At 38.2% G+C, this 26,376-nt stretch overlaps 1 protein-coding gene and 3 long non-coding RNA genes across 5 annotated transcripts; 2 read left to right on the top strand and 2 right to left on the bottom strand.

Moving 5' to 3' along the window:
* LOC310717639 (uncharacterized protein) lies at positions 1–21,994 on the top strand. 2 transcript variants are annotated; one of them, XM_083525989.1, is made up of 8 exons: positions 1–88; positions 12,956–13,237; positions 13,426–13,695; positions 13,811–13,945; positions 18,763–18,794; positions 18,904–19,041; positions 21,529–21,588; positions 21,807–21,994. In XM_083525989.1, the coding sequence occupies exons 1-8, from the start codon at positions 34–36 to the stop codon at positions 21,894–21,896; spliced, it is 1,062 nt and encodes a 353-aa protein (XP_083382115.1). In that variant the 5' UTR covers positions 1–33; the 3' UTR covers positions 21,897–21,994. The 2 variants fall into 2 exon arrangements, with proteins under 2 accessions (XP_083382115.1, XP_083382116.1); XM_083525990.1 differs by lacking the exon at positions 13,811–13,945.
* A 437-nt stretch (positions 21,995–22,431) lies between these two features.
* On the bottom strand, positions 22,432–23,162 carry LOC310717800. The gene is made up of 2 exons (XR_014530925.1): positions 22,830–23,162; positions 22,432–22,576 (listed from the first exon to the last, which is right to left on the bottom strand). It is a non-coding gene; the product is annotated as an uncharacterized lncRNA (long non-coding RNA).
* Positions 23,163–23,172: 10 nt separating this feature from the next.
* On the top strand, positions 23,173–25,076 carry LOC310717787. The gene is made up of 2 exons (XR_014530911.1): positions 23,173–24,543; positions 24,750–25,076. It is a non-coding gene; the product is annotated as an uncharacterized lncRNA (long non-coding RNA).
* On the bottom strand, positions 23,835–25,727 carry LOC310717788. Its single transcript, XR_014530912.1, has 2 exons — positions 24,838–25,727; positions 23,835–24,792 (listed from the first exon to the last, which is right to left on the bottom strand). It is a non-coding gene; the product is annotated as an uncharacterized lncRNA (long non-coding RNA).
* Positions 25,728–26,376: the final 649 nt, after the last annotated feature.

Here is a 26,376-nt window from a genome sequence, read left to right as displayed (position 1 = left end):
ACAGTACGGAAAGTGAAAAGGGGAAGTCAGAAAATGGCGCAGGCGATGGAGTTCATCTTCTTTCTCTATCTGTTATCTTCAGTTGCCGGTAAAGTTATTTTTCTATAAATTGTTCCAACTGAAGAGGTTAATGTGTTTGATATAAATTATAGCTTGATATAGTAGAGTGTGTTCAAAAAGAAATGATCTTTTAAAAAGCTAATGTTGAAGTTGCCAAAATTCTTCAGACCATTTCCTGTCAATGATGATAGTCAACTGAACTGTGAAATAATAATTAAATGTGAACTCTTAATGGACAAATTACAGTAGAACCAATATACACATCATATAAGACATGAACATGACAGTCCATGAAAAATGTATATTGAAATGTTTTATATGTATAATCTGGTTTCTGAGAGTCAGTTGTCATTTCATATTAGCATTGAGGGTTTTTGATGTACAATTTGAAAGAGACATTTATTTAAAGAGGCCAGATTTAAGTAAATTTTACATTTACTGTACTGTATAAATTTTCTGTATAAAGATCTGTTTTAAGTAGCATTAAATAAGATCGTTTAGTGTTCTTTTTCTTTTTTTTACTTTTGGTTTACCTACTCGAATTCAAACCGTTTTTTTCCACGGAGGTTACCAACAAAAGCTTTTTTCCACAGCTTCCCTTTCACAATTTACTTGTCAGTGTGCGGGGGAGTGTCAGAGTGTTTTTTCTTTCTTTTCAGTGCAGTAAGGCTACTGACATTGATTACTGTAATTTTACACTTTTATTTTTGTTTGTGATCCATATAGTACCGAAGAGGTAAGAAAATACTAAAATATAAAATGTATTTTAACTTGAACTTTCAGTTGCTCTGTAAATACTAATATGTTTAGATTAGATTAGATTCTTTTCAACTTTATTGTCATTACACATGTACAAGTACAAGGCAACGAAATGCAGTTTGGGTTTAACCAGAGTGAATAGCAGCAAGTGCAGGATATAGTGTTTACATGATTTACATAAATTCAATTAAATGGTATTATAAAACTATAAAAAGTAATTTACAGATGTGTATGTACTATGAAGATAATATACATATGGCTATTACTATAAACTGAGGTTTACAAAAGAATATGTGCTATAAACAAAATATATGGCTATTACTATAAACAGAAATTTACAGAAGTATATGTACTATGAACATAATATATTGCTATTACTATAAAAAGAAAACAGGTTCCCTGGTGGCCTACTGGTTAGGATGCAGCGCGCTCACAGCTGTGGCGTAGGTTCGATTCCCGGTCAGGAAACCAACCCCAGCCATTAGGGTTGCACAAGCCAGTGCACTCTTAGTGGCGAATAAATGGGGAGGGTTGCGTTAGAAAGGACATCCAGCGTAAAAACGTGCCAAATCGAACATGCGGCTCATAAATACGGATGATCTGCTGTGGCGACCCCTAATGGGAGAAACCGATAGAAAGTTTACTATAAACAGAAAACGGGTGGTACTGCCTAACTTACCATTGTGGAAGAGGAATGTTGTTCCATGTGTGCCTAATACAGGATTCTTGTTGCTCTGAATGTACATTGTTGTATTTTACCCGTTAGCAATATACCATTGTTCTCAGGTGTTAATGTTTAGCAATTACAATGGTAAGTTAGGCAGTACCACCCGTTTTCTGTTTATAGTAAGTAGAGTAGCAATGCAAAAAAGAGCAAGTGTGCAAATGAGCATAGTTTTGTGTAGACAGTCCATTAGCGCAATTACGAAGTGTGCCTAAATGAGCAGTTCAAACATTTTATGCTGTAAGTCGAATCTCCTCAATTTTGTTCACCAGTGACCAAACATTGGCGAGGAAGATGCCGGGTATAGAGAGCCAGTGTGGAGTTAGCTTTAGCTTAGCTTTCACTCCACCACGCTTCCCCCGCCTTTTTTTATGATCTAGACGCCGCCTGCGAGCACTTCCTCCAGGCCGGGTAGAGTAAACGGCCTCGGGTGTTCTGCCGATCTCAGGAAGGAGTTGGAGGTTGTCAATAAAACTGTCGGGAAGTCGTAAACCAATATCCAAAAGCTCATGTCGGGTGTACGATGTATAGGCACAGCTGTTCCGCATGAACAGACCCGAGATAAGCAACAGAAATACCGCAAAATTGCAGATTCTGGAGAGACCCTGAGCCTCGCGAAGGACTCGCTCCGCCATCTTGTTTTATATAATATATCTAAAAAAATCATTTGAATATAATTTGTATATTTTTTTATTGAATTAAAAAAGTTAAACTTTCAAATGTTCCAGATTCATTACACAAAAGGTAAAATATTTTAAGACGTTTTTTTGTTTTCATTTTGATGAACTTTTGATTACAAGTTATAGCTTATGAAAAAAAAGGAGTATTGCAAAACAATAACAGTTTTGAAATGTTCTGAAAAGTATGTTTAGTTTTGCACTAAATACTTTTTTAGCATGTATTACTGCATAATACTCAAGATTATTGAGCTCCAGGTTACTTCAGCCTTCAGCTTATCTGTATTGTTTACGTGTTTATCTTCCTCCACAAAGTACTCCGTAGATTCTTAGTAGTGGCATCTTTGTAAATCTTTTCAGCATACAGAAGCATGAAGTACTTTAAAATTCCAAAAATGTTAGGAAACTGTGCAAAATGTTAATAAAAACAGAATGCAATGATTCGCAAATACATATTCTACATATTCTACAATTTAAAATAAGCCAAACAAAAAACATAAAATGTTTAAACTTAGAATATAAACCATTTTAAAGAAAAATATTTTATCTTGAACTTGATGGTTGCAACAGCACATTTACCTGTACCTTCTGTCTGTATACATCAGGAACCTGAGAAGCCCAGTTGCTGGAGTTTTGGAAGAGGAATGTTGTTCCATGTGTGCCTAATACAGGATTCTTGTTGCTCTGAATGTCCATTGTTGTATTTTACCCTTCAGCAATATACCATTGTTCTCAGGTGTTAATGTTTAGCAATAGATTAAATACAAAGGGAGCAGAGTAACCATGACTAACTATACATAATTCTAAAGGTCTTTTAAATCACTGGTTTTCAATGGAAAGCGTATAACGAATGTATTTGCTGAATGTGTGTAAGCAGTACACAACAACAACATGCATAAAAAATGCCCTACTTACATTATTATTGTAATAACGAGTTACAAACACATCCACTGCTGCTAAGCCTGGTTTATTTGAATATAGTGTTACAAAACAAATTAGACCACGCACTAAAAAAAACTTTAAACGTTTGAGTTTACACTATAGAGGAGGTGCCGTGATGTTTGTATTCTGCGTTGTATTTCAAACCTTTTATTTCCAGCCATTAGCATTATGAAAACAAAATGATTGATGGAAAATGTAGCCAATGAGTGCAGGATTCTAACGATATATGGGAGGATTTTATTCCCCATGTGGGTTAGTCATAGTTTCATGCACACAAACCAGGAAGTGGTTGCAGCTCTCAGTTCGCCCCTGTATTCAGCTCGTGCTAACTGGGCTTTTAAAATAAATAAATAAATAAATAAATAAATAAATAAATAAATAAATAAATGGACAGTCAAATAAGTTGTTTTATCAGACATTTGCAAAAAGCAGCGATGTGAAAAATATTTTGGGGGGCGGAATAACAACAGAGACATGGATATATGCATGTAAATGAAAAATCTGAGACTATTTTACATCTCTAAGTTACAATATATCTCCCTTTACAGTTTTATACGACGTTATAGGTTTTATTACTCCTTACCTGTTAGTGGGATTTCTGGGCGTGGTGACTTCCACACAGTCTGTCTATTCGTGGTGATATAGTGGTACATAGTGACAGCCTCATATCATTCTCTGGTTCTAGCCTTGCCCTGTACTTGTTCTTTAGATATGCCAGTGTGGAAAAACCGCTCTCACAAAGGTATGTAGTTGGAAAGGGTAGAAGACACCTCAGTGCTTTTACTGTAAGCTCTGGAAATTCTGTCTGGCAACTTATCCAGAACTTATTATTAGCACACTGTAGTGAATGACATAAATGGAGAAAACCTAATAGTGCTAATTTAAGTTCGTAGATGCAAAGTGCCATGGTTTAAAAAAAAAAAATGGATTATTCACTAAAACATACTGCCAAACACTGTGTCAGTTTATCCTGTGTCAGTTTGAATATTTTAGATATTTTCATTAAATTCAGTTTTCCCACTAATGTGCTAATATTCTGGAAATGTTTGGAAAAATAAATTATGGAAAAAAAGTGATTTTAATAGTGAAATTATGTAGGCTGTCACGGACCACATGCAATGCCGCTGCGTTCTCAGGCGATGATAAGCAGAGTTCAACGTGCTGGGCACGCCAGTTTGAGGTTGCTGTAAAAGCGCATACGGAGTGAGACGGAGCATCCTCTTATGATTACGAACTGGCAAGCATTTTACCGACGTGCTTAAGCCATGCAGCCTTACTACTCTGTGACACTCTTCCCACTACCATCCAGGCTGATTACAAAGCTGTGAAGGACAGACTAAAATAGTCGTTTGGACAGAAACAGTTCATGGATCGGTTTAAAGCTAGTTTATCGGCATGCGCTGCACGGGAAAGCTTAGAGATTTATGCTGCAGAGGTTAGTAGACTGGTGGACGAGGCTTTTTTTCTGATTATGGAGATGCTGCAAAGAGTGAGGAGAAATTTCATCATTTTCTTGCTGGAATTGACCCGGTGCAGAAAGCAAAGTGCCATGAACAGGGAGCATCTGATTTGGAGGAGGCATTATTAATAGCAGACTGGTGTGAGAATGCCAGTGACGCTTTGAAAAATGATTGTTTTCCTATTAATGGGTCTTCCGTTGTTAATTCTGGTTCAATTGCTGCTGTTCAACCTCTTGCTGATAATGGTGGGCTGTATAGAGCAGTAGAGAGGTTCTGAGGATCTGGGGACATGAGGCAGATGAGGATGGAGTTGAAATATGTGGGGAGGAAAATCGAAAGTTGCGAAGTAGACTGGCCTTTGGCAGCATGGAAGAGTGCAGTGGAGCTTACTCGCAGTCAAGTCTACATGCAGGTGCAACTGTGGCGGCCATGGGTGTCAGTCACAAGGGTCTTATGATTTGCAAAGAGTAAACGAGTGATAAACGAGGCTTCGGCACAGCAAGGAACTAGATGCACAATATCATGTATGAAGGGACAAGTCTTTGTTTTGATAAGACTGTGAGGCGCAGTCCTAGTCCAAGTCCTCAGAGTTTTGGTGGGCACATACATGATTCTAAGACGTGTGGAGAGCGTTTCATATCTCCCAGTATAGAAGACTGGCAGAGCCAGCCGGGAAACTAATTGTCGCTGATGTTGGGGCCCAACCACCAGCTGATCTGCCCACGGGCCTACAGACTAACTCTATGAATCGTAACCTTTCCAGATCTAAAGACATTTGCATTAATAACACTGATGCAGTGTCAATGATTTCATATGTGTGAGGGGTGATTGAAGGCATGGCAGTTTTAATGTTAGTGAACTCTGGTTCAAGTGTATCACTTATGAGTGCAGACTTTCGCATGTCTCTTCCAGCACTTCGCAACCACCCATTGAAAAAGGACTATATAGCAGCCCATGCTGTATATGGTCAGATCCTTGAAACACTGGGCAACATTACAGTTAACTTTCAACTTGGGACTAAATCATCGCAGCATTTATTTCATGTGCTAGGGGAAACCACTCAGTCCGTTTTTTTGGGTTGGTATTGAGGAACAATGCCGTACTGGACACCAGCTGTGCAATGTTATGGCTTCGGGAAATTTCTGTGCCACTCCTCACCAGCAATGACTTTATTCCCCTGTGTTGTAATGCTTCTATAGCCAACACGTTGACCCTGCCAGCCCTTAGTGAGTCAATCGTACCAGTTCGGTGTGTGCGCCGGACACCGCTAAAGTGCCTTGCGACTATGTAGGATATTTGGAGCCAAATATTCCTGATTCTTCTAATCTGATGGTTGCTCACACTGTCACAAGGGTTTAGAACGGACTGACCAAAGCAAGGATTTTAAATCCTACAGGATATGACACCAAGCTCCCATTATACAACGTGCATACTGTGCCTCACCTGAGAAAAGAGCTGAAATTGATAGACTAGTCACTGCCCTGCTGGCAGATGGTGTTATCGAGGAGAGCTGTAGTTCCTGGGCCTCACCTGTGGTGCTTGAGAAAAATAAATGTGGTGCATGGAGGTTTTGTGTGGATTACAGACATTTGAACAGTGTTACAGTTAAAGACTCTTATCCTCTGCCCCGTGTGGATGACATGCTGGACGCATTGGTGGGTTCAGAACATTAGACTTTTCTTTCCCTATGGCTTTTGGCAAGTTAAAGTTGCTGAAGAGGACAGAGAGAAAATTGCCTTTACAACTGGCCGTGGACTTTTCCAATGGCGGGCTATGCCGATGGGTCTCTCTAACTCTCCAGCGACATTCCAACTCTTGATGGAGCTTGTTCTGAGAGGTCTTCCATGGCACATCTGCATGGTGTATGTTTTAATTTACAGCAAAACATTTAAAGAACATCTGTCTAATTTAAAGGTAGTGTTTACAGGAATTGGGTCAGCAGGTTTGAAAATATATCCAAAAAAATGCCACTTGGCTGGAGACCATGTGGTCATCCTGGGCCATGTTGTGTCCCAGAATGGACTTCAGCCGGACCCACGTAATACGGAAAAGGTGAGAAACTGGCCAACACCCAAGTCTCCTTTTGAAGTCAGAGCTTTTGTTCGACTTTGCTCCTACTACAGACGATTCATAAAAGATTTTTCGAACATGCAGCTCCGCTTAACCTTAAACTTGTGGGCAAAAATGCAACTTTTGACTGAACGAAAGAGTGTGAACTATCATTTAATTATCTGAAAAATGTGTTAACCTCTGCCCCAGTTGTGACACTGCCTGATTTTAATATGCCTTGCAGAGTCTACACTGATGCTTCAAAATATACTGTCGGTGCAGTGCTGGCACAAAAGAAAAATGGGCTTGAACATGTGGTAACATATGCCAGCCAAGCATTAAACCCTACACAGAGGCGCTGGTCCACTTTTGTTTGCGAGTTATGGGCAATTGTGTGGGCAGTAAGAGAATTCAAACACTATATCGGACTTTCATTATTTATCATTATCACCGACCACCGTCCTTTCTTGGCCCTTCGACGGATAGCTATTGATGATGATCTGACTGGTAGGAGGAGAATGTTCAATGCAGGGAATGTATATCCATGGCACTTCATCTATAACATTATCTTTTTAAGCAATATCAGCTTTGATGATTGACAGTAAAGCTCAAGCCCGTTTTCATCCGAGGGTAGCATCAGTCACGTAGTTTATGAAGTATCAATCAGTCGCTCTCGTTGTTCAGTGCAGCAAAAACATAACTTTTTTAGCGTTATATTTTTATTTCACAAAAAAATCTTGAAAAATGTCTCCCAAGAAAATCAGTGATAGTGCTGTGAAAACGAAAGTAAATAGAATTACCATGGAAACCAAGAAGGTTACAAGCATGGTCCGCATCTCACACTCGCAATCAACCACTACCACATGGGTAAGTGTTAAATTACTGTATGTTTACATTACAGTAATTTGCGGTGTATTTGTTTGTTAAAATAGGCTAAAAATACTTTTTAAGTGCAGAAATAAGCGATCGAATGAGGTTTCGGAACGGATTAAATCGCTTTTACATTCATTCCTATAGGGAAAATTAGTTCGAACTAGATCGATCCAATATGGCGGCGCAGCAGTAGCTCGCAGCGGCCGCTCCGGACCCAAAATGGTGCTACCTACACTTTGTAGCCCGCCTTACGCAACACATGGACATCGGAGCAACCGGTGTCCCTGTGTACCACTCAAAAAACTCAAAGAACTCAGAAAAAAACCCAATAACACAATAAATGATGATCTGCGGTAGAAGCTACCCGACCTTGGCGTGCTTCAAGAACCAGGCCTCCTGACCTTGGCGATGCCTGGGGCGGATGGACGGAGGAGGGGGAATCGAAAGCGCTGCACGATGAAGCGGAAGCACGGCAAGCGAGCGGGGGCTAGTGCTTGGCTAAAAGCTAAACCTAGCTGGCCTGCTCTACCATCTCTACTGCTGGCAAATGTCTGCTTCCTGGACAAAAAATTGGACTACATCCGACTCCAACAAGCTACTTGGTGTGAGTACAGACACTGCTGCGTCTTTGTGTTCACTGAGACGGGGCTGAGCGACAGAGTTCTGGACGCCGCGTTTTGTGCTGACTCTGTGCGTTAAGACTCGCTGTGCCAGTCTGTGTGTTTACATCAACACAGAATGGTGTAAGAACTCTGTGCTTGTTTCCACCTACTGCTCATCGCTGTTGAAGTTTATGGTTGTAAGATGCAGACCTTTTTATTTACCCGGGAAATTCACCACCGCTATTGTGCTCGGAGTGTACATACCACCTAGAGCTAATGCTAAGGAAGCGCTCGGCGTACTCTACGGGACCATTAGCAAACTACAAAACACACACCCCTACGGATTGTTTATTGTCACCGGAGATTTCAACCATGCAAATCTCAGGACTGTGCTTCCTAAATTTTATCAGAATGTGCACTTTGCAACCAGAAGAGAAAAAACGCTGGATGTTGTTTACACAAACATCCGGGGCGCTTCCCGGGCGAAGCCCCGCCCCCACTTCGGGTACTCAGACCACATCTCTGCTATGCTGATCCCAGCATACAGACCACTCAGCAGGCGTTCAAGACCAGCTCGAAAGCAGATGAAAACCTGGCCAGCAGGATCCATGTCTGCTTTCCAGGACTGCTTTGAATTCACTGACTGGGACATGTTTAGGGAAGCTGCAACCAATGGTGATTTCATCATCGTGGAGGAGTACACGTCAACAGTGACCAGCTACATCAGCAAGTGCATTGATGACGTGACCATCTCCAAGACCATCACTACACGCTAAAAACAAGAGACTCTGCCTTAAGAGCATGGGACAAGCTGGCCCTAAAGACAGCAAGGGCCAAACTGTCCCGTGCCATCAGAGAGGCGAAGCGCACACATAATATTGATTATTATGTGCGTTAAGACTCGCGGTGCCAGTCTGTGTGTTTACATCAACACAGAATGGTGTAAGAACTCTGTGCTTGTTTCCACCTACTGCTCATCGCTGTTAAAGTTTATGGTTGTAAGATGCAGACCTTTTTATTTACCCCGGAAATTCACCACCGCTATTGTGCTCGGAGTGTACACACCACCTAGTGCTAATGCTAAGGAAGCGCTCGGCATACTCTACGCGACCATTAGCAAACTACAAAACACATACCCTGACGGATTGTTTATTATCACCGGAGATTTCAACCATGCAAATCTCAGGACTGTGCTTCCTAAATTTCATCAGAATGTGCACTTTGCAACCAGAGGAGAGAACACGCTGGATGTTGTTTACACAAACATCCGGGGCGCTTACCGGGCGAAGCCCCGCCCCCACTTCGGGTACTCAGACCACATCTCTGCTATGCTGATCCCAGCATACAGACCACTCAGCAGGCGTTCAAGACCAGCTCGAAAGCAGGTGAGAACCTGGCCAGCAGGATCCATGTCTGCTCTCCAGGACTGCTTTGAATTCACTGACTGGGACATGTTTAGGGAAGCTGCAACCAACGGCGATTTCATCAACGTGGAGGAGTACACGTCAACAGTGACAAGCTATATCGGCAAGTGCATTAATGATGTGACCATCTCCAAGACCATCACTACACGCTCCAACCAGAAGCCGTGGATGACCGCTAAGGTGCGTGCGCTGCTAAAAACAAGAGACTCTGCCTTTAGAGCATGGGACAAGCTGGCCCTAAAGACAGCAAGGGCCAAACTGTCCCGTGCTATCAGAGAGGCGAAGCGCGCACACGCCAAGAGAATCCACAGCCACTTCTAGGACAGCGAAGACACCCGGCGCATGTGGCAGGGCATCATGAACTACAAGACGACATCATCTGCTTGTGACCGTGACGCCTCACTCCCAGATGCGCTGAACGACTTCTACACCTGGTTCGAGGTGCAGAACAACATGGTGGCGAGGAAGACCATCCCTCCTCCCAGTGACCAGGTGCTCTGTCTAACCACAGCTGAAGTGAGGAAAACTATGCAGAGTTAACGCACGGAAGTCTGCTGGACCAGACAACATTCCTGGCAGAGTGCTCAGGGAATGTGCACAACAGTTAGCAGATGTCTTCACCGACATCTTCAACATCTCCCTGAGCAGCGCCATTGTTCCCACGTGCCTCAAGATGACGACCATCGTTCCCGTGACGAAGAAGTCTACTGTCTCCTGCCTAAATGACTATCGTCCTCTCACGCTCACACCCATCGTGATGAAGTGCTTCAAGAGGCTAGTCATGAGGCACATCAAGACCCAGCTTTCACCCGCACTAGACCCCATGTAGTTCGCATATCGCCCAAACCGGTCCATGGACAATGCCATCTCCACAACCCTCCATCTGGCCCTCACCCACCTGGACAACAAGGATTCTTATGTATGATGCTGTTCATAGACTTCAGCTCAGCATTCAACACAATCATCCCTCAGCACCTGATTGAGAAGCTGAACCTACTGGGCCTGAACACCTCTCTCTGTAACTGGACTGGTCTTCCTGACTGGGAGACCTCAGTCAGTCTGGATTGGAAACAAGATTTTCAGCACCACCACACTGAGCACTGGGGCACCTCAGGGCTGTGTACTCAGTCCACTGCTGTTCTCTCTGCTGACTCAAGAGCACCAAATTCCTTGGTGTTCACTTGGCGGATAATCTCACCTGGTCAATTAACACCAGCTCCCTCACCAAAAAAGCCCAGCAGCATATCTACTTCTTGAGAAGGCTGAGGAAAGCTCATCTCCCTCCCCACATCCTGACCATGTTCTACAGAGGGACCATTGAGAGCATCTTGAGCAGCTGCATCACTGCCTGGTTTGGGAACTGCACCGTCTCGGATCGCAAGACCCTACAGAGGATAGTGAGGACAGCTGAGAAGATCATCGGAGTCTCTCTCCCCTCTATCATGCACATTAACACCACACGCTGCATCCGCAAAGCCAACAGCATTGTGGATAACCACCCACACCCGTCACACACACTTTTCACTTTCCTACTATCAGAAAACCGGTTCCGAAGCATTTGGGCCGCCACATTCAAACTGTGTAACAGTTTCTTTCCTCAAGCCATCAGGATTCTCAACAAAGAACTGAACTGAACTGAATTCACACACACGCACACACACACACACACACACACACACACACACACACACACACACACACACACACACAACTGTGTGATCTGTACAAACCAGACTCAACACACACACTCATACTCACTTCACACACCCATGACTTAAGTACCACCCACATTACATCACCTCTTTACCATAAACTTTTTAGCGTAATTTCCGGACTATAAAGCGCACCGTTATATAAGACGCACCCACTGAATTTTACAAATATTTTTATTTTTAACATAAATAAGCCGCACCTGTGTATATATATATATGTCTACACTGAAACTAATGAACTTTACACAGGCTTTACCGAAAGAGAATGTCTGTTACACGGTGTAACGGGTGAAATATGTTGTGGCTCCTTTAAGAGCAGAGCGGCATTTTGGGAACAGCACGTCACTGCATTCTTCCGGTATTACTGCGTGTGTGTGTGTGTGTGTGTGTGTGTGTGTGCGCGCGCGCGCGCGACTAAGTATTATGTGCTCATTATTTTCTGATGCTCAAAAAGCACGAGTTTTGGAAACCTGTCTGTGCTTATATAATTTCATTTGTCGTGCGGTGAGCCGTGCAGCTCAGAACACAGGTGAGGTGAGTTTTTTTTTTGTTTCCATTATGTTATGTCGCTCAGTTTTTTTGGCTTGAACTTTGTGAAACCGGGAAAAATCCATAAATTAGCCGCTTCGTTGTTTAAGCCGCGGGGTTCCAAACGTGGGGAAAAAGTAGCGGCTTATAGTCTGAAAAATACGGTAAATGCTTTCTTTGCACATCTTTTCTGAACTGCTTCTATATTGCTCGTTTGCACAACGTTTTTGTTTACATTTTGTACTGTTCAATTTTGTTCACTTTGTCTTGTCACAACAGGTTTACTGGTGGAGCTATTTTGTGTTTTGTCCTGCACTGTCCTGTGTTGTGTTTGCACTGTCCTGTGTTGTGTTTGCACTGTCCTGTGTTGTGTTTGCACTGTCCTGTGTTGTGTTTGCACTGTCCTGTGTTGTGTTTGCACTGTTTGCACCAGGTTGCACACATGCAGTTTATGTGGCGAGGACACTTACTAGTCCTTAGCCCTGTGTTTTCTGTTTCTGTGATTATTGTTGTATGTAGCATCAGGTTTCTGGAGGAACGTTGTTTCATTTCACTGTGTACTGCATCAGCTATATATGTTTGATATGACAATAAAAGCTTCTTGACTTGACTTCTTGACTTGACTAGAGAGCAGCGGAACTCACCATTGGAAATAAACTCCCAGCCTTACAGTAGCTGAACCAAATGGCTGAAATTTTTTTTTTTATTTTATGAAAATACTTTATATATGTAAATATTTATATAATTTTTTTAATTTTTTTATTTAATATTTATAACATACACTTCTGCACACAAGTTAATAAATATAACTTTCTAATGCCTTATTATTATTATAGTCCTTATTATTATTCCCTTTTTTTTCCCTTTTCTCTTTACTGTTTAATATTGATTATTATTTCATATTTTCTGTAGTTTGTCTTTAGGTTCACTTAAGAATTTCAACTGTCACTGACATCTGTACATATGACAAATGAAACTTGAAACATTCCCCTATTTCAAATGATTATTTTTTTGTACATGGACTTGCCATTGCATGGTTACTTCTACATGTTGGATGGATTAACGTGGTTTTTTTTTTTTTTTAGATTATTGTGGAAAAGGTCTTTAAAAGATAACTAAACAGTTTATTTTTGCTTGTCTTACAGCCACTGATGTTTTTAAGCTGGTTAACAGCTCTGTTCAACTGGATATACAAAAGGAAGCTCCTAAAGATGCCTCTGTTAAATGGACATTTAACACAAATAGAACTATTGTGCGGGCCACTGGAACTTTGTCCAAAAATTATAAAGACAAAGCGGAGTTCAATACAAAAACTTTCAGACTGACAATGAAGAACTTACAGAAGAATGATAGTGGAATCTATGCCGCAGATGCAGAAAATGATGATATAAGCACAAATGTGGCAAAGTACCAATTATGTGTGTTGGGTGAGTTTTATAGCCAACAAACGTATGCAATAATGTTTTTATTACCAGTTAAGAAAGCCATATTTATTAAATTCTGTGATTTTATTCAGTAAATGTTTTTATTTAAAAAAAAATAAATGTGTTTTGCTTATATGGAAATTTTCCATTGAGTAGCAGGACAGTAATGTATCTGCATGTGTGTATCTCAGATCCAGTGGAGAAACCAGTCCTTAATGTCTCTCACCAGCAAATTAATGGCACCTGTAATGCAACTTTCATCTGTAAAGCTCAGTATTTTTCAGTTACCTCTAACTGCTACAATGATCAGTGTGATAAAAAAACAGAGAAAGAATCTGGAAACTTCCTGCTATTATTGTATATCAGAAATGACTTCATCGTTTGTAATCATAGCAACCCAGTCAGCTGGGAAACTGCCATTATGGAGATGAAACATGTGAAACAACTCTGCCCTTCTAAAAGTATGAGCACACATACATAACATTATTTTACACCTCATACTTACATTCACACATATACAACATTCTTATTTATATGTATATGTATATTGATCTTAATAAAGATTTGTTTCCATAGGAGACAAAGAACCACCTGCTGGGCCTCCATTAAATAATACTGAAATCCTGTTAATCTCTGTAGTCACACCTATTGTAGGTCTTGGTTTCATTAGTATCATCTCTTTTCTTTACAAGAAATACAGTGGGACAACAGGTAATTACATTTTTACATGTTTATCTATTTTTATTTAAGAATAAGTATTTATTAATTATTATAATTACAATGAGTAACACATTCTTACATATTAATAGTGAAAATTGTCTTTGTTGCTATTGTGTTGTTTTTGTAAGAATGTATTTATGAAAATCTGTATTGACAGATAACATTTTTTTTTTTTTTACAATATGATTTAATGACAATTTTAATGGTATCTTTTTCTATGAATATAATCTTTCAATTTATAACTGCTTTATCTCTCTTTCGTAAGTATCAAATTAAAGGAAAATACATTTGAGTAATGAAATTAATTGAACCTAAAAAATATGTATATTTGCATGTAGAAAATGCTAAAGCTTTTACTTTTATTAGTTAAAATTTAGCTTACTTAATTTGCCCTGAAATAGGTCAATTTGCTTAAATCCATTTTATTCCCATAACAATTTTGTGCATATTTACACCCCCAATCGCATTATTGTACATAAAAAACAGAATGCAATGATTTGCCAATCTCATAATCCCATATTTTATTCACAATAGAACTAAAAACATATCAAGTGTTTAAACTGAGAAAATTTACCATCTTAAGAAAGAATAAGATCATTGTGAAATTTATGTTAGCAACAAAAATTATGTCTAAAATAAGTTGGCACTGAGGCAACCAAAGGCTGGAATGAAAGTGGTGCTAATAAGGAAGACACTTAACAACTAATTAGGTTTATTGCGAATAAATAGGCAGAGCTTCACCAATCTGGGAAAATCTGTGTCTACAAATTGTTTAACAATTTCAGAATATTTTTCCACAATATAAAATTGCAAAGACTTATATCACCATCTACATTACATAATTTGAGCAAAAGGTTCCAAGAATCTGGAGAAATCTCTGTGCACAAGGGACAAGGCCGATATGCATAATTGGATGCCCATGATCTTTGGGTACTCAGATGACACTTAAGAACTGTAAATACAGCCATGATTCTGTGAGCAACAGCACTGTATGGGCTCAGGAATACTTCCAAAAATCACTCTGTGAACACAGTTCACCAAGCCATCCAATGTCTTCTTATTCTTCTTCTTTCGGGTGCTCCCATTAGGGGTTGCCACAGCGGATCATCCGTCTCCATACCACCCTGTCCTCTACATCTGCCTCTTTCACCAACTACCTGCATGTCTTCCCTCACCATGAACCCCCTCCTTGGCCTTCCTCTTTTCCTCCTACCTGGTGGCTCCATCCTCAGCATTCTTCTACCAATATAATTCATGTCCCTCCTCTGCACATGTCCAAACCATCTCAATCTCGCCTCCCTCACCTTGTCACCAAAACATCCTACATGCGCTGTCCCTCTAATAAACTCATTTCTAATCTTGTCCATCCTCGTCACTCCCAACGAAAACCTTAACATCTTCAGCTCTGCCACCTCCAGCTCTGCCTCCTGTCTTTTACTCAATGCCACTGTCTCTAATCCATACAACATCGCAGGTCTCACCACAGTCCTATAAACTTTCCCTTTCATTCTTGCAGATACCCTACTATCACAAATCACTCCTGTCACTCTTCTCCACCCACTCCACCCTGCCTGCACTCTTTTCTTTACTTCTTTAACACACTCTTCATTACTTTGCACTGTTGACCCCAGGTACCTGAACTCCTCCACCTTTTCCAGCTCTTTTCCCTGCAACCGCATCACTTCTCTGCCCTCCCTCTCATTCACACACATGTACTCGGTCTTACTCCTACTGACTCTCATTCCACTTCTCTCCAGCGCATATCTCCACCTCTCCAGGCTCTTCTCAACCTGCTCCCTACTCTCACCACAAATCACAATATCATCCGCAAACATCATAGTCCAGGGAGACTCCTGTCTGACCTCGTCCGTCAACCTGTCCATCACCACTGCAAACAGGAAAGGGCTCAGGGCCGATCCTTGATGCAGTCCGACCTTCACCCTGAACCAGTCTGTCGTACCTACTGCACACTTCACAGCCGTCACACTGTCCTCATACATGTCCTGCACTTACATACTTTTCTGACACACCTGACTTCCTCATACAATACCACAGTTCCTCTCTTGGCACTCTGTCGTATGCTTTTTCTAAATCCACAAATACACAATGCAATTTCTTATGTCCTTCTCTATACTTCAACATCCTCAAAGCAAATAAGGCATCTGTGGTGCTCTTCCTCGGCATGAAACCATACTGTTGGTCACAGATGGTCACCACTTCTCTCAGCCTGGCTTCCACTACTCTTTCCCATAACTTCATGGTGTAACTGATCAACTTAATTCCCCTGTAGTTACTGCAAGACTGCACATCTCCTTTATGCTTAAAGATCGGTACCAGCACACCTCTTCTCCATTCCTCAGGCATTTTCTCACCTTCCAAATTCCTGTTAAACAATCTGGTCAAAAACTCCACTGCCATCTCTCCTAAACATCTCCATGTTTCTACCAGTATGTCATCGTGTCCTACCGACTTTCCGCCCTTCATCCTCTTAATAGCTGCTCTCACTTCCTCTTCACTAATCCTATCTATTTCCTGCTTCACAATCTTCACACCATCCAACCTTCTCTCTCTCTCATTTTCCTCATTCATCAGCTGCTCAAAATACTTCCTCCATCTTCTCAAAATACTCCCTCCACCTTCTCAACACACTCTCCTCACTAGTCAACACATTTCCCTCTCCATCCTTTACTGCTCTAACTTGCAGTACATCCTTCCCAGCTCGGTCCCTCTGCCTGGCCAATCGGTATATATCCTTTTCTCCTTCCTTAGTGTCCAACCTCTCATACAGCTCCTCATATGCCTTTTCCTTGGCTTTCGCCACATCCCTTTTTACCTGCTGCCGCATCTTCTTGTACTCCTGCCTACTTTTCTCATCACTCTGTCTATCCCACTTCTGTTTTGCCAACCTCTTTCTCCTTATGCTCTCCTGCACTTCCTCATTCCCCCACCACGTCTCCTTGTCTTGCTTTCTATTTCCAGATGTCACACCAAGTACTTTTCTAGCTGCCTCCCTCATCACTCCTGCAGTAGTTGCCCAATCATCCAACACCTCTTTAACACCACTTAGCCCCTGTCTGACCTCTTCCCTGAACCTCACACTACACTACTCTTCCTCCTTAAGTTTCCACCATCTTATTCTTCTTTCAGTCTTCACTTTCATCCTCTTCTTCTTCACCTCCAAAACCATCCTACAGACCACCATCCGATGCTGTCTAGCTACACTGTCCCCTGCCAACACCTTACAGTCTCTAATCTCCTTCAGGTTGCATCTCCTGCATAGCACATAGTCCACCTGTGTGCACCTTCCTCCACTCTTATACGTCACCCTATGATCCTCCTTCTTCCAAAAATAAGTGTTCACTGCCATTTCCATTCTTTTAGCAAAATCTACCACCATCTGCCCTTCCACATTCCTCTCCTTAAAACCATACCTACCCATCACCTCCTCATCACCTCTGTTCCCTTCACCTACATGCCCATTAAAGTCTGCCCCAATCACCAATCGTTCTTTCCTAGGTACACCATCTACCACTTTATCTAATTCACTCCAGAATTTTTTTCTTCTCCTCCATCTCACAGCCAACTTGTGGAGCATAGGCACTGATGACATTTATCATCATCCCTTCAACTTCCAGCTTCACGATCATCACCCTATCAGAAAATCTCTTCACCTCCACTACACTCTTACTGTACTCTTCCTTCAGAATCACCCCTACACCATTTCTCTTTCTATCCACACCATGATAAAACAGTTTAAATCCACCTCCAATGTTCCTGGCCTTACTCCCTTTCCACTTGGTCTCCTGAACACACAACATATCTACCTTTCTCCTCTCCATCATATCAGCTATCTCTCTCCCTTTACCCGTCATAGTACCATCATTTAAAGTACCAACCCGAACCTCCACTCTCCTACACTTCTCCGTTCCCTGCCGTCTCTGTAGACGTCTTCCTCCTCTCCTTCTCCTCCTTCGGCATGAATGGGACAACATTCCTCTCCCAAAACCCTGCAACTGGTTTCCTCAGGTTTCAGACATTTACAGACTGTTGTTAAAAGAGGGAACTCTACACTGTGGTAAACATGAGCCTGTCCCAACTTTTTTTTGAGATGTGTTGCTGCCATCGATTAAAAAATTACTTTTATTTTTTTTCTTAAAATGGTACATTTTCTCAGTTAAAACATTTGACCTGTTTTTTACAATCTATTGTAAATAAAATATGGTGTAGGAAAGCATGCTGTTCAGGGAAGAAAGAATAATGTGGTTTTTACAAGGTTTGGCATAACCAGATTTATTGTCTCCTCAAATCACAAACCAGCGCTCGACCACGCCACTGCTGCCACATATGGTTTTATAAGAATTACAAATAATTGAATTCTGTTATTATGAACAACATTCTACATTTAACACAGCATATAATTTTTTTGGGAATTGGGGTTGTACATTCCCAAAGTAATCTGATGGATTTTACACTTTACACTGTGGAAAAATAATATGCAGATACTGTATAAACTGTAGAGTCTTTTAGATATGTAGCATCAAGACGTTGACCTGTTCCATCTTAATATGTACTTTACAAATAATTCACTGATTATATTTTTTACATAATATTAATGCAAATGTGTAAATTATTAGTGTTTTCAATCTAATGTGGATTGAATTTAGACAGAATCGTCAATATGTGTCGTTTATAAGGGATTATTTAGTGACTATGGTATGACTCATCAGGTGTTGGGTGATAAACTCATATTCAAAATTGTGACAATGTTTTGTATAAAATATAAAGCATTTTATTTCCAAACTTCCTAGAACCTGGCAACACAGTCTATGAAGAGGTTCAGGTGACCTTTTAACAATTGAAATATCTTTTTCACATAATTTACATATTATCTGCATGTAAAGACCACAGTATATGGTGTATATAACAGTGTGGTTAAACCATGTCTGCAGGGGGGAAATAAAACACAGACATTTGAGATGTCAGAAAAGCATGAACCTCCTGGTACTGTTTACTGTACTGTTGGGAAGCCAGCCAATGCTTGTAGTAGTGATGAGAGCACAGTAGGCACTGCACTTCCTGGTAACAAGGTAAATGCCAGAAAATAATTTTTAGGTTTACATAATTACAATATTTTGTATAAAATATACTATATGTTCCTTATTTAAAATGATTTTTAATGTTTTATATGCATGGCTAACTAATAATAATAGTATATTAGCAGTCTGCAGTCACAAATGTAAAGCATCATGGTGAAAAAAAAAAGAATCTGTTTTCATACTAGGGTAGTGTTTTTTATTTTTATAATTTGGTTGTAAATAATGAATTTTGTCAATTATTTATTTCAATAACTCTTCCTAGGACTCTAGTAAGGCAGTCTGTTATAAATGTAGATAGAGATATGTGGAGCCATACTTTTTTAAATGCTTCTGTAGAATACATTTTGCTGACATTCATCACATCACCAGATTAACTAATTAACAAATTTAATTTTATAATGCACCTACAATTAAGACACCTGCAGGTCAGGTACACAGTAGAAAAACCTGAGTTGTGGTGCATTTGTGGCATCTTTTTTTAAGCTAATTTAATGGTGTTTATTGTGCTTTTTTTAATTTATCTTGTTTATAAATTATTTTATAAACATGCTTTATTTAAACATTTCAGTTAACCATTAAAATTTAAATTATTTATATTCAAATTTTATAATTTACTACTATATCAGATTCTGTAATTTCTTTTTTAAAACTAGTAAATATCTAGCAAAAAAAATATGTATTGGTTGAATTTTTGATTCAGACATAGATTCCTTTTAACACAGAACATTACTCTGTTGTAGACTACAAAACTTAGTGCTCTTTATATTTAACTTCATTAATTATTTGCTTCAGTTTGTCAATAGTCAAGTATCAAGTAACCAAATGATAACGAATGTATAGGCTACCTAACACCTGAAGAATCATACTTGCTGTCATAGATTCTTGTAAGGCATTTAATGATTAAGTATATGCTTGATAAAATTAGGGTCTGAATAAACAAAAAAATAATATTAAAAAAGGTAATAATATTAATAATTGATTCTATAGTTTATTTGGAAAATCAAGCAAATCAATCAAGCAAATTTTCTCATTAATCTACACTCATTACCCCATGAAGACAAAGAAAAAATAGGATTCTAGAAATTAATCTGTTAAGATTTCTTCTGCAGTGGAGTGTTGTGCAATGGCTGTTTCCTGACAGGTACAACCTGACCCATTTAAAAAAGATTTGCCATGAACAATGGTAGAAACTCCCCCAATCCAAGTCTTCCAAGCATAGCATCATACTCAAAAAGACTCAAATCTGTAATTGTTGCCAAAGGGGCTTCAAGTAAGTACTACAGTAAGGAAAGGGTCTGAATACTTGTACAGGTGATTATAAAAAAATAAGAATTGCAGATATTTCGAAAAAGTAGTTTTTGCTTGTCATTATGGGGAATTAAGGCTAGATTAATGAGGGAAAAAGTGTGTGTGTGTGTGTGTGTGTGTGTGTGTGTGTGTGTGTGTGTGTGTGTGTGTGTGTGTGTGTGTGTGTGTGTGTGAATATATATATATATAAAAAAAAATAAAGTAAATGTGTTTATTATTAGTGAAACCTTATTACACTAGAAGATATGTTTCAAAGGTCAAAGGTGTTTCTCAAAGAACTTCTAAGTCTGTTTGAATGTCTATTAGACACACAAAAAAATAAAAAAAAACAGACAAGCCAGTTTACACTTTCAGATGACAGGGTCTTGTAAATAGTCTTGTCAATTTTTTAAAGTAATTATGGTGTTTAAATTACGTAAGTCATCACCAAACTGAACTTTTGCTATATTTCCACATGGACAGTTTTAATTGCCAGGTGTGTGCATTTATTACAAATTTTGGTGCTTGATTTGGGACTATATATATATAACACCATAATTACTTTAAAACATTTACAAGACTATTTACAAGACCCTGTCATCTGAAAGTGTAAACTGGCTTGTCTTTTTTTTTTTGTTTTTTTTTGTGTCTAATAGACATTCAAACAGACATAGAAGTTCTTTGAGAAACACCTTTGGCCTTTGAAACATATTTTCTAGTGTAATAAGGTTTCACTAATAATAAACACATTTACTTTATTTTATATATATATATATATATTTATATATATATATATATATATATATATATATATATTTGCGCATCAGTAAAACAAATGCTTAGTGATTAAAAATCATTTTACGGTGGAGTTTATTTATTTTTTATATCTGAGTAAAGTAACAAAGTTGTGAATAAATGTATGTTGCTTTTAAGGCTTTTATATTTATTCATTTATATTTTAATGAAAATGGTTAAACAGAAATGCGTGCATTAATCTCATGTGTTAATTTTGACAGCCCTAACATACATATATATATATATATATATATATATATATATATATATATATATATATATATATATATATATATATATATATATATAACCTATATATTATTATTTATTTATTTGCTTGTTTGTTTGTTTATATAAATGTTGATGTTCATGTATTTTTTGTTGTAAAAAAACTAGGAAGCAGACCCAAGGGAAGTCAGACACAATTACAGCACCCCTGATGATACTCCGAATACAGTATGTTTAACAGAATCTATCTGATTTATAGAGTTGTGGCTATTATGGTGCTTAAAGCTGTTCTATTTCGTTATTTTAAACCTGCAAACTGCAAAGTATTATTGATGTAATTAAAATATTTCATATCTATGGATCTGTTTTGAAATATACAGTAATTATGGGGGTTTTTTTATGGGTTTTTTTTTCATCAATTTCCTTTTTTTCTTGGTTTTATCTAGAATCATGGAGCAGGATACAATTATGAGTCAGTGGAAATGATAACACCTCAAACTATTTATGCAACAGTGAATAGGAATGGTAAAATGTAAGGAAATCCAGTTGGATGGAAAAATCATTTTGTGCGAAACATTTATTGCTATTTTGAATCTGGTTTTACATACCTGTCATCCAATTCAGACTTGGTATAGATCTGATTGATTTAGATTAATTGATTTAAAGCTTATTGAACATGCTTTGTGGCTCAAAGTTTAACAAAGAGATAGATATCTAGGAAAACAACATTCCAATAACATATAATTTTTTGTTGCTTAACAAAATTAAATATTTGTGCTATGCTGTATCAGAGAGATATTTTTGTATTATATTGAAGAGTATTGTATTTTTATTTAATTGTTTAAGTAATGTTCACAGGTGTTAATATAAACTTATTTCATGGACAACACACCTTTGTACTTATGATGTAAAAAAAAAATCAATAATCCATTCACCCTGATTAAAGCCCCAGTATCAGTTGAAAAAAGCATTGCCAAAGCATGATGCCCTCTCCATGATTCACTGTGGGGATTGTGTCTTTCGGTGATGTGATGCTTATGTGTTTTTGTTTTTTGTTTTTGCAACAAAAATCTCTTTTCGTATTATGCACAGAAAGTTAAGTTAAGTTCTCTCTTTACTGTATTTCATGAAGTATTCACTGTACTGTAAATTTTGTAACCCTCTCCTAATTGCTATTTTCAACAATAAGCTTATTAAGCTCCTTGCTGCTCAAGACCTTTCTACGGTGGCCGAGAAGTGCAAAACACATTAACAAATCAGAAAACAAATTAACAAATTAGAAAACACTAACAAATCCGAATTGTTGTTGTGTATTCGGATTTGTTAATGTGTTTTCAGATTTGTTATTTTGTTTTCGGATTTGTTAATGTGTTTTCGGGTTTTTGTTCATTTATTTTCGGATTTGTTATTTTGGTTTTGATTTTGTTTTTGGATTTGTTCATGTGTTTTGCACTTCTCGGCCATCGTACCTTTTAGTTGATTACAAAGATGATGTCAGAAAAAGCACAATAGGACAGCTGTATATTATTTGTGGTTATATAGTCACTTAAGGCAAGTTTATGCTGATTAATATTATAGTTTAATTGTGATTGGTATTTTGAACAGTTCTGTATTCACAATTATAAAAGGGTGTGGCCAATTTTATAAATTTTCACTAAACTCTATCTTGTAATTTCATAATAAATGTGGAAAACTTTCTGACATCTATCTTGGGTTAATTTTCTTTTCATATTACAAAAACCTGACATCTTAACAGGGGTGTGTAGACTTTTCATATCCAGAGTATCTATACTGTATATTGTAATATAATTCTGTGAAAAAATCACCCATAACAAAAAGAAATTAGATCATTCAACAGATTCTTGTAGACTGAAATTGTACTTTACACAACAATACAATAAATACAAAATTAATTATTTCATACATAACCCACACACAGCCACCCCAAGTTCCAAATAGCAGTATTCTACAGTGTTATTGCATACATTGCTAAACCTACCTAAACATTGTTGCAGACTAAGCACCATCCCAATCGCATTGGCCTTTACAGTAAAAGGATAATTTGCCCTGCTACACTGCAGGATTGTACGAACATGCCAAAGAGTTAAAGGAGATGGACTACAAATTTCCCAGATCTAAATTTGTTGAGAATGTGTGTGAGATGATGGACAGACATGAGTTATGACTACTGAAGCATGTTTTTTTTATGTTGCAATTGCATTTAGCAATTTCAGGGATATGTACAGTACTAATATAATAATTTTTTGCGCTTAAATTACTTACTTGCAGATGTCTATTGTGTTGAAAGCAGAGCTTTCAAAAGCATTCAAGAAAGGTTTTGATGTTCTCATTGTGCCAGCTCAGTATTTTAAGCTAGACCTTATGGCCTCCAAAACACCAATGCCATAGATGTTTAAATTGTTCTTAAGGTACAGCTTTTAGTTCATTTTGGCAGCCTTGAAAATATTTTTAACATCTATACTGAATATTTTGTAGATTTTAGCATCAAAAGCATCAATGGATGTAAAGGCAATGTTAATGTATTATATGGTAAACGAAAAAAACAACAGTGTTAGTTTGTAGGGAGATAGAATGAGTCAGTGTACAAATTATATATTTCTTCTTTTTATTTCTCTTGTGAAGCAGAAAATAAATGCAGTGTGCTACCCTTTACACAGTTCTGGTAATTTACGTCACATCCTTCCTGTCAAACAGTTCGCTAGATGAAAAAGGGGAAGTGAGTCATAAACGGATTCTGCTTCACAATATATGCCAAAGAAGAGACGTGTAATACAATATATGAGAGTCATAAATACTAAAAAACTATGGTTGAGGTTACTTTTCTCATGGAGTTACACGAATACAATTTTGTACAACAGTGGAGATATTTAAAATGAAAAAGTAGTTTCCTACTCAAAAATGTCCTCACATCATGGAGATGTTGCTTTTAAGTATTCACAACAGCAAACCTGAGTCATATGAGGAGAAGCTAAGAAACTGGTCTTTCCCCTTTATGGAAAACCCCTGTTAGCTACTAGCAAGAATCATTAGATGTGAAACCAAAACTATCTGGATTTTATTTGAAAAAAATTCAGAAAAGAGTTCAAGTATTTTAGGTACAATGTCATCCTCTACTGGGGTATATTTATAAGTTATTAGTTATGGAGCTATAGTTACTAATCAGTTATTAGTTATAGAAGGCCATCCAGGTTAACGTGTGTGGAAATGTGGATGTTAAGACATAATTCCATTTGCACTTTACGATGAATTTGTTTGCATTATGAAGGGTTAAACCTAGAAGTTGATGATGTTAAGACTTGTTTTGAAACTAAATGTTATTAATAGAAAAGGTAGCTGGAGAAACATATATTTGACCCATGACTTGTCAGCTTTTTAGGAAAAGGAAAAAAAATGTAAAGTAAAAAAGAAATACTATTTGATTATTTACATGTTACAAAAATATTTTGATTAATACACATGCGACTAAGTGTTTGCATTTTTGTTATTGTATTTTTATATCTTTACTAAATTAAAATTAAGAATAAAATAGTATTACAAAAGAATGCTTATAATGTTTGCATTGTTAAAGTATTGTTTTGAACAGGGTTGTATAATTGTGTATTTTACTATGCCTGATAAAGGATAAAGATCTTTTTTTCATGTTTTTGAATGTACAGCATAGTAGTGAATAAAAAGAAAAGAAAATATAAAATGCAGATGAGATGACTTGTTTATTTGCTTACTTTTTCTTTTTATTTATGTCCCAATCTGCTTTATTGGATTTTCGCCTATATCGTTTAACAATGTTGTTTTAAATAATTGTATTTATTTTCAAATAACAAGGCTACAAATACTAAAGCATATATAATTTTTTTATCTTAGTTCTTACTATATTTTGTTGGGATTCAGGGGGTTCCTATAAGATTTCTGCCATTTCTCTTTTTGCTTTCCTCATGCCCTTTCCCCCTCCTTCCTCTACACCATACTGTCAAGCAAAGCTTTTCCCAGCCTACCTCTGGTATCACTGAGCGCACCACCCAGACTCCTATTCTTCCCTCTTCAATGAGGACGTCGTTCTGCCTCCCTGCCTTACTGAGAGCTCTTTTTAGTCTTCCTGCCTTCCTAAAAGTAAAGAATCTACTCATGATTCTTATAAATCCATCTCTATTTTCATCTTTGTCTTCCTTCTAGGTTCCGACATTATAAGAGTAAAGTAAAACCTGTTTTATTTATTCATTTACATATTCTATATCAGGGGTCACCAACCTTTTTGAAACTGACAGCTACTGCTTGGGTACCGATTAATGTGAAGGGCTACCAGTTTGATAAACACTTCTGAAATAGGTTAATTTGCTCAATTTACCTTTAATTATATGTTATTAATAATTAATGATATTCATCTATATCTAGTCATCAATATTTTAATATTGTCATTTTTAAATTCACATTAATGCAAGTGTGATTTTGTCAGGAAACCTCCAGCCACGCCTTCCTCCAAGACTCCCTAATCACCTACACCCGTTCCCCCTACTCTAACGCTCTAATCACCTACACCCGTTCCCCATTTACCTTTCCCATTTATATGGTCCGTATTCCACCTCACTCACGGTCGGATCTTCTTGTTGCAATGCGAGATTTACCGGACTTCCTACCACTAGTATTCCCCGTACTTCCATGCTCCTGACTCCGCTTCGGAGGAAGCGCTCAAGATATGTTTGCCTTTAACGGTTCACATTGGCGATCATCCCTGGACTACCCGCATTACGGTCTATTCGTGACAGATTTAAAAAGAATAGCAACACAAGAAATTAGATGCAGCTCACTGGTAAGTGGAGCTATGGAGAGCTATTTGGGCGACTCATGGTCCTTGAGGGCGACCTGGTGCCCGTGGGCACCATGTTGGTGACCCCTGTTCTTTATGATTGTCTGTCTTACACTTTCAATATATCACATGCATCTCTAAATAATGGCTACTATGAATGAGAATGTCACCATATAAATGCATTCTTGTAATTT

Source organism: Silurus aristotelis (assembly GCF_946808225.1).
Source record: "Silurus aristotelis genome assembly, chromosome: 22".
Lineage (NCBI taxonomy): Eukaryota > Metazoa > Chordata > Actinopteri > Siluriformes > Siluridae > Silurus > Silurus aristotelis.
Note: the sequence above shows the minus strand (reverse complement) of the source record. Positions and strands in the feature narration are given on the sequence as shown.

Bases quoted from the DNA above. Each gene is read 5' to 3' on its own strand.
- LOC310717639 (XM_083525989.1), top strand. From the start codon at position 34: ATGGCGCAGGCGATGGAGTTCATCTTCTTTCTCTATCTGTTATCTTCA. The intron at 18,795-18,903 runs GTGACCTTTTAA...CCATGTCTGCAG, and splicing joins CAGTCTATGAAGAGGTTCAG to GGGGGAAATAAAACACAGAC. The intron at 21,589-21,806 runs GTATGTTTAACA...GGTTTTATCTAG, and splicing joins CTGATGATACTCCGAATACA to AATCATGGAGCAGGATACAA.